This window comes from Erythrolamprus reginae, chromosome 6, assembly GCF_031021105.1.
Source record: "Erythrolamprus reginae isolate rEryReg1 chromosome 6, rEryReg1.hap1, whole genome shotgun sequence".
NCBI classification, from domain to species: Eukaryota; Metazoa; Chordata; class Lepidosauria; order Squamata; family Dipsadidae; genus Erythrolamprus; species Erythrolamprus reginae.
In genome coordinates, this window is record NC_091955.1 from 41784530 (window position 1) to 41800894 (window position 16365).

The window sequence follows — 16365 nt, forward strand, 5'->3', positions numbered from 1 at the left end:
TACACCCGACATTCAAAATAAGAAAAAACCTTCGTCGGCCTCCGCATTTTCGTCGCTTTCCGCCCCAACTCAAGTTGCGCGGCCTTAGAAAAGCCCGCGCGGGTGGTAGTTTTTGGGCACGCGGCCATGCACCTTAGAGGGAACATTGATCTGGGGTGGGGCCATGGCGGAGTGGAGCTAACCGCTACACTTAGCCCGAGGTTTTTCGTCTTGGGTGCCTATTTGAAGGGGGGAGTGATAGGAAAGGGAGTACCGTAGGACAGCGTGGGTAAGCGCAGACCCTGCTGTTTCTAGGTAGATTCCCCACGACCGGACGGAAAAGAAGCCAGTGTTTGACATTACGTCCCTAAGCCATGGTGGCCCATTAGATGAGCAAGGGAAGACAGCGAGAGGGAAATGGTGTGATATCTGTGGAATCGAAGGGAGCAGCCAACAACGGAGACGTTAACAACAACAGATCCTTTAAAGGGCTCCCAAGCAGGCAGCAATGAGGGTAGCTCCGAAAGTGAGAAAAAACGGCGGCGCGGAGAGAGGGAGAGACGGAGCATGGAAAGCAGAAACAGCAAACCTACGCGAAAAGTGCTGTCTCATCTGTCGGAGAAAGAGGCGATCCAAAATCCCAGGGAATTTCTTCTGCTGTTTTAAGCCTCCAAATCCAGATTCTTTGTGGAAAAACGAAAGGGAGACAGGTAATTCCCCAACCTGTGCTACAACACCTATTGAATTAACCTGAAGAAACCGTGTTGATTGATTTGGAATTGTTTAACATCAAACTCGACTTTGTCTTTTCTAACTACGCCATAACCAGACGAGGGGGGACTGAGTGGACGAAGTGAGTGGTTTTCTCTAGAATGGAACTTTCCCTTTAAGCTCAGACCTTGATGAAATCTACAGATTAACTTTGTTTAACCTGGGAAGAATAATAATAATTTTGAATAACTTTGAATAATACCAAATAACTATGATTTGATTTGATTTAACAAGACTTGGAACTGATTACAAACAGACATTATGAACTGACTGTGATCTGGAGCGACAACTTAAGTGACTGTAACTGAGAATGTCGGTGTAAGAGACTAAACAATTTTCTGGCAAAGGGACAATTTATGTTTGTCATTGGAGTTGCTCGATTTACACACTTTTTTTCTTTCCTCTCTATTGTTTGTGATACTTTTCCCCCCCTTTGAACTAAATATACCAGCTTGCTTACTCTACTCTAAATCTTTTATTTACCAACTCTTAGATTGTATAACTTTTGTGTGTGTGTGTGTGTGTGTCTATCATTTGAATATACTTGGACATTATTGAATACTATTTGGTTACTACACTTTGCTATAATAGATACATTTTTATTTGCTAACTACCCCCCTGGGTAAATACTTGCAATTAATTGATGAAGTGATTTAAATATATTAACTGATTGAACTACATAAAGTACATTAATATATTAGTTGATTTAAGGATGTTAATTGACAAAGTATATAGTATATAAGTATATAAGTACAATAATTAATAGAGACAAATATATAAGAATAATAATCGATAATTGTAGTTTAATATTTATGTATAATTTATTTATTTGTTTATTTATTAGATTTGTATGCCGCCCCACTCCACAGACTCAGGGCGGCTAATATTGGATTAACGGATAGTGATTGATTCTATAGTGAATGAAATAATACTACAATATAAAAGTGATTAATAAGGTTTTAGAGAGTAAAAGATTTTAAGGATCAGAGTGTTAAGTACTGTACTCTTTATTAGTAAATGAATTGGTTTGAATAGAATTTGCCAAATTATCTGACCAGGTTTAATAGTTAAACTGTTACCCCAAGGTATAACGCAAATAATTGTATAATTGTTTATAATAGTTACATTGTAATAGCTTTATACTGTTATGTTTATAATTATTAATATTATTAATATAATTAGAAATTAGTAATCTCTAACCTGACAACTGAGAGATTGGATGAAGGTGTGCAACAATTTCTTCAGAGTAGTTAACATGTCACAAACTTACACAAAGACTCTTAAAAAACAAGTGCCAACAATGCCACTCGCAACAGGACCCAAGCAATAAATAGAAATGACATCAACCGAAAAACAGGGGCAAGGTCCATCACTACAATCTATCCAAACCTCACTAGACCTAATTCAGGAATTCATGTTGCAGACGCAGGAGACGATGTCCAAAAACACAGGAAACTATGATGCAAAACCAAGACCAAACGAACAGGAACTTTGAGAAGATGAATGGAAATATGGAAGAGATAAAAGTACAAATGAAAAACATGCAGGAAGTACCGGTAATAGACAACCACGATCATAAAATAAAAATAATGGAAGATGCCATAGTGAGGACAGATTCAAAGATTGAAGGAACCAAAGGGCGCTTAAGAGCAACCAACAGAGAGCTCGAAGGAGCAGTGGCAATGCTAGAGAAGGAGAAATCCAATTTCTACCTCCGCTTTCAGAACATCCCAGAGTCCAATGATGAAGACCTTTTTAAAAAAATGATTGAGATACTTACAACACTTTTAGAAATTGACGAAGAAGGACTCAGAAACCACATAGACGAAGTTTACAGGGTACAAACTAACTATGCTAGGCGCTTCAAATTAGCGAGAGAAGTCCACATAAGGTTTACAAAGAAAGTGGTGCGAGATGAAATCTATAAAAGCACCAGGGGTGAATCTTTAATGTATGCAGGAAAAGAGATAATAATACTAAACCAGATCCCAAAAAGGATAAGAGAAAGAAGACAAGACTTTCAATATTTAACAAATTAATCAGACAAGGGATCCCATTTAGATGGTTAATCCCAGAAGGATTATTAATTACGTGGAAAGATAGGAAAATCAAATTTGATTCTTACGAAAAAGAGGATAAATTTATTGAAAAAAATTTGGAGAGAAATAGAGAGAGCAGCCCAGAAATTGAAGCCTGAAGTCAGGAAGACAAAGAAACAGAAGAAAAAATAAATAGTCAAGACCCAAAGGAAGAAAGAAAGAAAATAGTCACCTGATGAAGAAACAGGAGCATGGCGAAACCGGTAAAAATATTTTCGATTAACATTAATGGACTAAATTCTATAATCAAAAGGAAACAAACAATTAAAAAACTACAAAGAGAAATCTGTCTCATCCCTATTTTGCAATTCCATTGTTAATTTTGACATTTCAGCACATTCCGTTATTTTAATCATAAGATGGTTGGGTTCTTTTCCTGTTTCCAGTATTGCGCATATAAGATTCTCACGGCCGTGATGATGTGGATTATAATGTATCGATTCTCTTTATTAATATTTTGTCTTATGATTCCTAGTAAAAATAGCTCGGGTTTAATTTGAATGATCTGAGTAGTAATCTGATCTAATATAATTTTAATTTTGTGCCAATATGACCTGAATGTGTTCTACTGCAGGTTTGAAAAGAAACCCCAACCACTTATGTGCACAACCTCCATTCCAGACACACCAACAACAGCTAAATCTTCTACAACTGAACCCCTCCCATTGTGTTTACAACCCCTAGTGATCACAGAAAAGGAAGTGAAAGATCTATTTCTCAGACAGAAGCCTGGAAAAGCACCAGGCCCAGACAAGATAACTCCTTCTTGCTTAAAAGTCTGTGCTGACCAATTGGCCCCCATCTTCACCCAAATCTTCAACAAATCACTAGAGTTGTGCTATGTTCCTTCCTGCTTCAAACGCTCGACTATCATCCCAGTGCCAAAGAAGCCCTCCATCAAGGAACTGAATGACTACAGACCAGTTGCTCTAACATCTGTAGTTATGAAAACCTTTGAAAGGCTAGTGATGTTCCATTTGAAAGCCATCACGGATCCACTGTTAGACCCCCTGCAATTTGCATACCGAGCAAATAGATCAACAGATGATGCTGTTAATATGGCTCTACACTACATCCTTCAACATCTTGAATCTCCAATGACCTACGCCAGGGTCCTCTTTGTGGACTTCAGTTCAGCATTCAATACCATCGTACCGGACATTCTCTTAACCAAACTAAATCAGCTAGCGGTACCTGAACACACTTGTAAGTGGATCACAAGCTTCCTAACAGACAGGAAACAGCAAGTGAAGCTAGGAAAAATCACATCAGATATATGTACAATTAGCACAGGTGCCCCCCCAAGGCTGTGTACTCTCACCACTTCTCTTCTCTCTATACACTAATGACTGCATCTCATACGATCCATCTGTTAAACTACTGAAGTTTGCAGATGATACAACAGTGATCGGACTCATTCGAGACAATGATGAATCCGCATACAGACGGGAAGTTGAACAACTATCCTTGTGGTGTGACCAGAACAATCTAGAACTGAACATACTCAAAACCGTAGAAATGGTGGTAGACTTTAAGAGAAACCCTTCCACCCTTCCACCTCTCACAATACTAGACAACACAGTATCAACAGTAGAGACCTTCAAATTTCTAGGTTCTATCATATCTCAAGACCTAAAATGGTCACCTAACATCAAAAACATCATCAAAAAAGCACAACAAAGAATGTTCTTTCTGCGCCAGCTCAAGAAGCTCAAACTGCCCAAGGAGCTGCTGATTCAGTTCTACAGAGGAATCATTGAGTCTGTCATCTGCACCTCTATAACTGTCTGGTTTGGTGCTGCAACCCAACAGGACCGACACAGACTTCAGAGGATAATCAGAATTGCAGAAAAAACAATTGCTGCCAATCTGCCTTCCATTGAGGACTTGTATACTGCACGAGTCAAAAAGAGGGCGGGTAAAATATTTACTGACCCCTCACATCCTGGACACAAATTGTTTCAACTCCTACCCTCAAAACGTCGCTACAGAGCACTGCACACCAAGACAACTAGACACAAGAACAGTTTTTTTCCCAAACGCCATCACTCTACTAAACAAATAATTCCCTCAACACTGTCAGACTTTCTACTAAATCTGCACTTCTATTCTACTAGTTTTTCTCATCATTCCTATCACCCATTTTCTCCCATGTTGACTGTATGACTGTAATTTGTTGCGTATATCCTAAGATTTTTATTAATATTGCTTCTTCATTGCTTATTTGACCCCTATTGACAATCATTAAGTGTTGTACCACATGATTCTTGACAAATGTATATTTTATTTTATGTACGTTGAGAGCATATGCACCAAGACAAATTCCTTGTGTGTCCAATCACACTTGGCCAATAAAAATTCTATTCTATTCTATTCTATTTTTTTTGTGGTCTCATACGTCCACCAGATATGATAATAAGTACCAGGTTTTTTTCCACACTTCCAACACAGGGGTGACAAATTTGGGTACATCTTAGCGAGTCTAGTCGTTGGTAAGTGCTATCTATAAAATATTTCGTAATGGTTTTCCTTGTACGAGATCGCCATTCTTAATTTGTAGTTCACAGTCCAAATTTTTCCCCGTTCATTTAAATTAATTGAATATCCAAAATTTTGGCCCATGCTATCATAAACCCTTTAACTATCTCTTCTGCTGTATCATGTTGCAAAAGGAAGTTGTATATTTTTGATATTTTGTTTTTCTGGGCCAAGAATAATCTTATCGAGGGGGTTATTTTTTGGAAGCCAAATTTGTTCATATCTTCATTATATTGATTTAATTTGTAAATAGGTTAACCAGTCGAATTTAATGCCTTTATCTAAAAGTTTTTGTTTGAAGATTAAGTCATTATTATCATCCAGCAATTTATTATATGTTATAAATTTGAATATAGGTCAACAGAATAAATCTGGTTCAATAATTCAGTAAATTCAATAAGTCTTTAACAGTAATGACAATATAGTAATATATAATAAAATAATATCAATAGAAAATTATTTTAAATGTTACATCTAGCACCGTATAAGTAATTTGAAGGGACAATGAAGGGCAAGGAGATGAAGGAAAGGGAAATATAAAAAGAGCAGTTAATGTAAAGAGAGAAAAATTAATTATTAATTAATCAGTTATTCTATAAATATTCTTAAATTTATATCATTTCATTTCATCAAAAGAGAAAGGAAAAGGCAAAACCTTCTGGAAGTCAGAATAAAAATTTAGTCCAATGAGAGACTTAATCAGCAACTTTTCTCTCCTTTTTCTTTTTTCCCCTTGGCTTATGCAATAATGTTGAGTCACAGTTCAGTCTCAGTCAACAGGAGTCAGTGCTGCACATTCAATAGGGGAACAAGGTTCAAATCCTTTTTGCCAATAATAACCCAGAGTCAATTAAAAAATCAGAGAATAGGAAAAAAGGAGAAAAGAGAAAAATAAAAAAATTGTAAATATTAGAACTTCCGATTTTGTAACTTGTCACCAACTCGATCCACTTTAGTCCACTCTAAACTGCAATACTTCCTCTCACCATCAAGACATCCAAAAGAAAAAAACTTTCTCCCACATCTGTTGCGTATTACACGTTGTTTCCAATCTATCACTGCATTAATCACCAACAGAATCCAGCGGAGAACTAAGGATGATACAAGAATTCACTCACACAGGTCCACTCGATCCGCCTAATACCGTTTGTTCTCTGCCGCCAGTAGCCACTCGAAAAGATCGCAGTTGCCGCTTCTTTTAAGTGTTTAGGCAATGTCTTTTGTCCAATATGAAGCACACAATAGGGGGTTTACCGTCCGTTACCATCTACAAACAACGATCAAACAGAAACAAGAGTCCTTCGATCCTCACATTCCAAAAGCAATCTTTGTCGTCTGTTCGCAGCTTCCTTAATGGAGTTAGAGCGTCACAGCTTCAGGCTGGTCGGAGGACTGGTTTCTTCGTGCACTGGATAGAGGGGTTCCCTCATTTCCCGGTGGACCTGCCAACCTCCCTCGGGTGCGCTGGGGATTCTTCTGTTTAATCACCGTCTCTACAGGTTGGTGATCACTGAAAAGCAGCCATAAAAACACACGAAAGCCAGAACGGCCTCGGAGAAACCGAAGGCTGCCTGGTGTCAGCATGATGCCAAAACTGGAAGTCCCAATAAAAGACATTCTCAACTGGATACTGTGCTGGGAAGCTTTCAGTGAGCAAATGCATATGGTTAAGTAATGAATGGAATTTATCTAAGGAATGCAGATAAGGCCTTTGCTTTTCCCAGACATAGATTACATTTAGCTCAAAGAGAAATATAATCCTTTCTGTGCAGTTTTTAAATCTGTGTTTCATTATGTGTGCTTGTGTTCAAATAAAGAGTTGGATTTTATCATAAAAGAAGTGATTTCTGAGTTGGGGTTCTCTCCGAGGGCCATTCACAGAACAGGTAGAGCGAAACACGAGCCTACTGAGCCCACCAGAAGTTGGGAAACAGACCCTTTCCGGCCTCCAGAGAGCCTCCAAGGGGCATGGGAGGCAGTTTTTGCCCTCCCCAGGCATTGAATTATAGGTGTGGGCATTCAGGCATGCACAATAGCAAGTGCCCACACTCTTTTGGCACCCAAGGGGAAAAATGTTCACCATCACTGGACAAAGGAATAGGTGCTCCCCGGGAATCCGAGGATACTGACCCTGAAGGGTTTTGATTTCTAGGTAGGTTAGCACGCCTTCCTGGGGAGTGATAAACATAAAAAACATTCTTATATTAAACAGCACTATGTAAGAAATATACTGTTCAAAAAAATAAAGCAAACAAACAAATAACACATCCTAGATCTGAAGGAATGAAATATTGTCATTGAATACTTTGTTGTGTACAAAGTTGAACATGCAAAAGAGCATGTGAAATTGATTGTTAATCAGTGTTGCTTCCTAAATGGACAATTTGATTTCACAGAAGTTACTTGGAGTTATATTGTGTTATTTAAGTGTTCCCTTTATTTTTTTGAGCAGTGTATAATAGAAAACTGGATTTATATTATGAAACATCATTACCAGGCAATTCCAAAATGGATTTCACCACTCGAGGCAATGACATACCCCGAACCCGGAAGTTTGGCAAAAGTTCGGGGTTTGGGAGGCTGCTGGGAAGCCCCTCAGCCCGGCTGTGACCTTTTAAAACAGCTGGGCGGCTTCCCAGCAGCCTCCCGAAGCCGAACGCTAAACCCGAACTTCCGCATTCGGCGTTCGGCGGCTGCTGGGAAGTCCCCCGGCTGTTTTAAAAGGTGACAGCCGGGCTGGGGCGCTTCCCAGCAGCCTCCCGAACCCCGAACCTGGAAGTTCGGCAAAAGTTCGGGGTTCAGGAGGCTGCTGGGAAGCCCCCCAGCCCGGCTGTCACCTTTTAAAACAGCCGGGCGGCTTCCCAGCAGCCTCCCGAAGCCGAATGCCAAACCCGAACTTCCGCGTTCGGAGGCTGCTGGGAAGCCCCGCCGCCCGGCTGTCACCTTTTAAAACAGCCTGGGGGCTTCTCGGCGGCCTCCCAAACGCTGAACCCGGAAGTTTGGGTTTGGCGTTAGGCGTTCGGGAGGTCGCTGAGAAGCCCCCAGCCTGTTTTAAAAGGTGACAGCCGGGCGGCAGCGTTTTTTTGTGGGGGGGTTTTTTTGGTTGCACGGATTAATTGACTTTACATTGTTTCCTATGGGAAACAATGTTTCATCTTACGAACCTTTCGTTTTACGAACCTCCCCCTGGAACCAATTAGGTTCGTAAGACGAGGTATGACTGTATTGCTGTTTTAAGGCACCATTATACTATAGAATAAATATAAAGGAAATTAAAGGAATGGTAGAGAAATGGATATTAATAAATAAAGGAGATCTATGTGTATTAGTAAATAAGAACAAAAATTGTTATAAATGAATAAGCTGCAGAAACCAATTATCCTGCAATGCAGCAGGTATGCTTATTAAGTTCTGATACCAAAATACTCTATGTATAAAGCATAATGCTTTATTTCGTCTTGATTGTATGTATGTATGTTTCCTTTCTTTTTTATTTTTATTCTTTTTTTTCTGTCAATGTCGTGTTGTTTTTTTTAATGTAAATAATTAATAAAGATATTTTTTTTTTTAAAAAAAAAGAAGTTAACATCTAAAAATCATCTTGGAAGAATAGTGGTGAATTTGTAAAAATGCACTACTAATTTTCTTATATATATATATATATATATATATATATATATATATATATATATATATATATATATACTATTTGGATTTAAAAGTTAAAAAGCTGGAAAAAAAAGCAATAGTAAGAGATTTAAGATGGTATGGTTGCCATCTATTGGTATAGACTGTCTCACAAGTACAGTCTCTACCAATAGATGGCAACCATACCGTCTTAAATCTCTTATTATTATTTTTTTTAGCTTTTCAACTTTTAAATCTTGCAGTTGGAATTTTTTGTTTATTTAGACCCCACCTTCATGAAACCTGCTATCTGGATTGATTAAACCTGTTGTTGTTTCTGCATAAGGGGGGGGGGGGAAGCACCTGGTTGGCTTTTTTTGTAGGCTGTTGGTTTAAGCAGCTGGACAAAATTAGTCATTACTTACGTAAAGGAGAAGTTGGAGGAATTAAGAGAATTAAGAGACCTGTTGGATGAGCTTCACTTGGAGATTTCTGAGGATATTAAAGGTTTCCACCATGAAATGAGATCAATAATTGACATTGGAATTGGATCTGGAATAGGATTACAAATTGGAGATGGCAAAGAGGACACTGATAATAGTTACAATGGACATGACAGAAGAACATGAAGTGGAAATACCTGAACAAGATGGACTTGAAATATTTAAAGAGACAATCACTGAATGTGAAAATAATAACAATGTTGGGATTAAGGATGGAATAATTGGGGGATATACTACATATCTTTTGGATGGTGTATGGCTACATGCTGAGGTGGAACAAAAGAAACCTGGGGATAAACGATATCAATGCCCACATCTTAAATGATGAGTATATTAAGTTAAGCACTGGCAAGGGAAGTTATAAGCAGGGCTATCAGATTTTGTCATTTTCAAAAGGAATGGGAATTAAAGATTGGGAATCTGCAGAGTGGTCTTTTAAAGGGGACTTTCTATGTAAAAAGAGATAGGTGAGGAAGAAGAAGAGTAAAATTAAAATGAAAAATAAAAAGAAGCTATATAAAAAGATGGGAGAGACAGATATTAAATATAGACAAGGAAAAAGGCTCTTTGAAAATGGCTGATTGTATTCAGAATATTTTATAATAGTTTATAATAGTTTTTAAAATTCTAGTACTGTAATTACTTTTAGATTCATTTAGCAGTAGTATGAATTTGGACAAAATTTACAAGTAAATAAAATTAAATATATTAAGGTGATTTAAGTAGGCTTATTTTAGATTTTTAAGGATTGTTTAATTTGGATAAATGTGCTTAATGGGGTTTATGCATTTGAAAATTAAAGTAGCTGTTTTTATTGCTTAATTTTAGTTTATTACGAGGGGTTTGATGAAAAACAATAATGGCATAATAATAGGTAATGAATTTAAATGTTTGTATTTGTTTGTTTCTTAAACTGATAAAGTATATAATTTTCATATTGATAAAATTAAATATAAGGATTTTTAGTTTGTTTTTGAGGTTTTTACTATATTAAGTTAAGCACTAAGGGAAGATATAAACAAGGTTAATAGATTTTGTCATTTTTAAAAGGAATGTGAATTAAAGAGTGGGAATTTGCAAAGAAAGGATATTAAGGGGGACTTTTTATGTAAAGGAGAGATGGGTGAGGAAGAAGAGTAATATGAAAATGAAAAATAAAAAGAAACTATATAGACAAGATATTAAATATAGACAAGGAAAAGGGCTCTTTGATAATTGGCTGATTGTATTTTGAATATTTTATAATTTATATTATTTTATAATAGCCTTTTTTAAATCTTAGTAGTTACTTCTTGATCCATTTAGCAGTAGTAATTTATGAATTTGGATTTATAACTAAATAAGTAATTGAAATATATTAAGGTGACCTGGTAGGCTTAATTTCGACTTCTAAGGTTTGTTTAATTTGGACTAGTGTGTTAAATAGGGTTTATAGATTTGTAAATCAAAGTATTTGTTTTTATTGCTTAATTTCAGCTTATCAAGAGGGGCTTGATGAAATATAGTAATGGCATAATAATAAGTAATGAATTTAAATATTTGTATTTATTTGTTTTTTAAATTGATAAAGTATATAATTTTTATATAGATAAGTTTAGATAAAAGGGTTTTTAGTTTGTTTTGAGATTTTTACCAGAGGGAAGAAGGTGCTACCGCTTTGACATTAAGATTATAAAATCCGAAGGATTTAGATTTTACATATAGTTTAAGGAATATTAATGATGGACTTAATTAGACATTAATTGAGATTTATCTGGATGATGAAATTAGAAAGAAAGGTATAAAGGTGTGTGTGATGATAACCGAAATCAAATAGATGGGATTTAAGAATGTATAAATTGATTATACAAGATGTACTAGTCAAAAACTATTTTATTATAACAAAAGAGAAAGTATATGATTTTTTGTATGATATGATGTGGAAGAAAAAATAAAAAAAATTACTCTGGAAAAAATGGCAAACACTCTTGACATCATCATTGCAGCACAGGCCTGAAAAGGGGATTGTTTTAGCTAAATACCATTTTGCTATTATCAAAACAGAAAGAAAACAAAGCTATGTTAAATCATCCTACAAATACACAATACTCTCAGGGCATATTGTCACATATGTGCAAAACAACTACCCCCATGCCAAAAGTAAGCATTTTAATGTATTGCATATGTTTCAAGAATTTAAGAATGATGCTTGCTTCCCTGCAGGTATAGATACAGAACTGGATATCAAGGTTGCAAAACTATTCACACAGGTAAAGGTGGTGCCGTGGATATTGCCTATCTGGACTTCAGCAAAGCCTTTGATACGGTTCCACATAAAGAGCTCATAGATAAATTAGTGAAGATTGGACTTAATCCCTGGATAGTTCAGTGGATTTCAAGCTGGCTGAAGCATAGACATCAGAGAGTTATTGTTAATGGCGAGTATTCTGAGCAGAGACAGGTTACAAGCGGTGTGCCACAAGGGTCTGTTCTGGGTCCTATTCTTTTTAATATGTTTGTGAGTGACATAGGGGAAGGTTTGGTAGGGAAGGTTTGCCTATTTGCCGATGACTCTAAAGTGTGCAATAGGGTTGATATTCCTGGAGGGGTCTGTAATATGGTAAATGATTTAGCGTTACTAGATAAATGGTCAAAGCAATGGAAACTGCAGTTTAATGTTTCCAAATGTAAAATAATGCACTTGGGGAAAAGGAATCCTAAATCTGAGTATTGCATTGGCAGTTCTGTGTTAGCAAAAACTTCAGAAGAGAAGGATTTAGGGGTAGTGATTCCTGACAATCTCAAAATGGGTGAGCAGTGTGGTCGGCGGGAGGAAAGGCAAGTAGGATGCTTGGCTGCATAGCTAGAGGTATAACAAGCAGGAAGAGGGAGATTGTGATCCCCTTATATAGAGCGCTGGTGAGACCACATTTGGAGTACTGTGTTCAGTTCTGGAGACCTCACCTACAAAAAGATATTGACAAAATTGAACGGGTCCAAAGACGGGCTACAAGAATGGTGGAAGGTCTGAAGTATAAAACGTATCAGGAAAGACTTAATGAACTCAATCTGTATAGTCTGGAAGACAGAAGGAAAAGGGGGGACATGATCGAAACATTTAAATATGTTAAAGGGTTAAATAGGGTTCAGGAGGGAAGTGTTTTTAACAGGAAAGTGAACACAAGAACAAGGGGACACAATCTGAAGTTAGTTGGGGGAAAGATCAAAGGCAACATGAGAAAGTATTATTTTACTGAAAGAGTAGTAGATCCTTGGAACAAACTTCCAGCAGACGTGGTTGGTAAATCCACAGTAACCGAATTTAAACATGCCTGGGATAAACATATATCCATTGTAAGATAAAATACAGGAAATAGTAAAAGGGCAGACTAGATGGACCATGGGGTCTTTTTCTGCCGTCAGTCTTCTATGTTTCTATGTAAAGGGGTTTGCTTCAAACTAAGGATGAAAACTGCAGTGATTGATGTACCTGCTATGCTTAACACTCAGTGGAGGAGAAATGAAAGAAAAACAAAGATACAATAGCTACTCCATGACTTGTTGAGGGAGGAAATTTCAACTGAACCTAGTATTTAATAAATGGGCTTGATATATGAAGCAGGTTTTCCTAGATCTTTTGAAAGATTATTTTTCCAAGTCGGTCTGAGCGCTTCTCATTTGAAAAGTTAAGTACTGTACTGCCTTTAGTTCAGAAAAATAGTGCTCCGCCCCGCCCCTTTCTGCCAGCTCTCTTCCTACCAACCGGTGACCGGGCCGTCGCCTTTACTCCCTTCTGCTGCTGCAGCATCCTCCCTTCCCTTAAGTCCTACCGTGGCACACCGAAGGCCCAGGGGAGCGTCTCTGTCTTCAGACAGCCCTACCAGGCCCAGCCCATTCCCAGCGGCTACTCACTCAGCGTATCCCGTAGTCCAGGGCAAGCGCTTGGTCTCCTTGTTGAGAATGAGTATGGGTCGGGCGATGTGATCCGCAGAGCACTCGACTTCGTCCTGAGAGAGCCCCAGGAACTCGGGTCTGCCGTAGGGAAAGCGGGAAGGCAAATCCAAGCCCGCGCCGGGCTCCGAGGCCGAACTGCCAGACATGATGCCTCCCACCAAATTGGCCATGGCAGACCTCATCCGAGTGAGCATATTAGTCCCGCCGCCCGCGGCACCCACGGGGCCAAGAGAAGCACCATCCAAAGCGGGCAGTCGCGCAAGGTGACGGCAAGGCAAATCTCACGCTGCTACCGTTGTCCCTGGAGCAGAAATGCTTCCGCCGTGGAAGGGCTGCATGGAACGGATGGTGAAGAAGTAACTGGCGGGAACCGGAAAGGAGAGCATCCACCGTGGCGTGGGCATAACACCAGCGCCCCCCCCCTCCCGCTTGCCTCTTCCGCGGTGGCCGCCGATGGCCGAGGTCGACCCGAGCGAAACGGCTTGCGCGGCTCCACGCGCTGCGTCACGTGACGACAGCCTGCCCGTGCTCGGTGGGCCACGGGAACTTCCTAGTGCTTGGGCTGCGGCAGCGCGCTCGTCGCCAGTGCGCTGCAGCCCCGGAGATCTTGCGGAGGTGACTGGCCTGATTCCGGGTAGCGAGCGTTGCCTCGCGTCGGTGATGCAAGCGGAGTAGTGAAAGCTGAGGGGGCGGGGAGGGGGGAAAAAACGCGAAGGGCATTAGTTTTAAGGGCAAACGGCGTCTCCATGTTAATCTTCACCGACTAGAAAGTTGCCGCGCATTTCTATTTCAGCTTGGAAGTAGCCCCGCTTAAATTGAATCTCTAGCCCTAGAGTTGCAGCCTCAGGCTTAAATGTTTTAAGAAGCAGGGCAATTTTTAAGTTGGGAGTATTTTTTTTTAAAACCCTGTTTTGTAACCAGTGCTCTTTTTATTCTGTGTATCGTCTGTCCCTTGGTGAATTCGGTAAGGGTGTTTCGTTAAACGGGCTTTATAGTTATACTGTAGTTAGTTATAGTTTATTAGATTTGTATGCCGCCCTTCTCCTAAGACTTGGGGCTGCTCACACCATAACGGTAATACAATACATTACAAATCCAATAGTAGAGAAATTAAATCAATTTAAAAAACATTAATAACATAGTAAAATCCCTAATTATATAATCATACACATTCAGCCTAATCCATCATACAGTAAGGCCAAAAGCATAATAAAAAGGGGGGGAGAAGGTGATAATTATCCCCATGCCTGGCGACAAATATGGGTCTTTAGCATTTTATGGAAGGCGAGGAGGGTGGGGGCTGTTCGAATCTCTGGAGGGAGTTGATTCCAGAGGGCTGGGGCCACCACAGAGAAGGCTCTTCCCCTGGGTCCTGCCAGCCGACATTGTTTGGTCGGCGGGACCCGGAGAAGGCCAACTCTGTGGGACCTAATTGGCCGCTGGGGTTCATGCGGCAGAAGGCGGTCTTGGAGATATTCTGGTCCAATGCCATGTAGATCATAACCAACACTTTGAATTGTGACCAGAAACTGATTGGCAGCCAGTGCAGGCCGTGGAGTGTTGGTGAAATGTGGGCAGATCTTGGAAGCCCCACGATGGCTCTCGCGGCCGCGTTCTGCACGATCTGAAGTTTCCGAACACTTTTCAAAGGAAGCCCCATGTAGAGAGAGTTGCAGTAGTCGAACCTCAAGGTGATGAGGGCATGAGTGACTGTGAGCAGTGACTCCCGGTCCAAATAGGGCCGCAACTGGTGCACCAGGCGGACCTGGGCAAACACCCTCCTCACCACAGCCGAAAGATGGTGTTCTAATGTTAGCTGTGGATCGAGGAGGACGCCCAAGTTGCGGACCCTCTCCGAGGGGGTCAATTATCCCTCCCCCCAGGATAATGGACGGACAGATGGAATTGTCCTTGGGAGGCAAAACCCACAGCCACTCCGTCTTGTCAGGGTTGAGTTTCAGCCTGTTGACACCCCTCCAGACCCTCACAGCCTCCAGGCACCAGCACATCATTTCCACTGCTTCATTGACTGGACATGGGGTGGAGATGTATAACTGGGTATCATCTGCATACTGATGCTACCTCACCCCATGCCCTTGGATGATCTCACCCAGCAGTTTCATGTAGATATTAAATAGCAGGGGGGAGAGAACCGACCCCTGAGGCACCCCACAAGGGAGCAACCTAGAGGTCGACCTCTGACCCCCACTAACACCGACTGAGACCGACCAGAGAGGTAGGAGGAGAACCACTGCAGAACAGTGCCTCCCACTCCCAACCCCTCCAGCCGGTGCAGAAGGATACCATGGTCGATGGTATCGAAAGCCGCTGAGAGGTCAAGAAGCACCAGGACAGAGGATAAACCCCTGTCCCGGGTCCACCAGAGATCATTCATCAGCGCGACCAAAGCAGTTTCCGTGCTTAGCCGGGCCTGAATCCCGAATTGCTGCCTAGATAATCGGCTTCTTCCAAGGACCGCTGGAGCTGGAGTGACACCACCTTCTCGACAACCTTCCCCATAAAGGGACTCACAGCTCCAATGGCCTTGTCCACTTCATCAGGTGTCACCAGGTCAAACTCCACCCAGACATATGGACAAGGATGGGCCTCAGTCATCTCAACTGACTCGTTATCAATCGACACTGCTATCCAATCCAACTTCACAAGGAGGCACTCACAACCTGCAATCTCAGGAGCAGAGAGTCTGTGCAGGCTAATAGACTCCTTGGCTATAATAGCCACTCCTCCCCCTCTTCCCTGGAGTCGTGGCTGATGCTGTATCTGAAACCTGGCTGGGCATATTTCAGAGAGGAGAACTCCCCCCTCTGGGTCCAGCCAGGTTTCAGTCACACATACCTGGTCGGCCTCCTCCTCCAGAATCTGGTCCCGGATGAGGTGAGCCTTGTTAAATACCA

The 16365-nt window shown here is 40.4% G+C and overlaps 1 protein-coding gene across 2 annotated transcripts in view; it reads right to left on the bottom strand.

Annotated features, from left to right (window-relative positions):
* Positions 1-14103, bottom strand: part of PPM1H (protein phosphatase, Mg2+/Mn2+ dependent 1H) — a 206473-nt gene extending 192370 nt beyond the window's left edge. Inside the window, exon 1 of one of the 2 annotated variants that reach the window (XM_070755616.1) lies at positions 13409-14103. In XM_070755616.1, the coding sequence (XP_070611717.1) occupies positions 13409-13644 (236 nt within the window). In that variant the 5' untranslated portion in view covers positions 13645-14103. The remainder of the gene's footprint in view (positions 1-13408) is intronic. The other variant, XM_070755617.1, reaches the window with a different exon arrangement.
* Positions 14104-16365: the final 2262 nt, after the last annotated feature.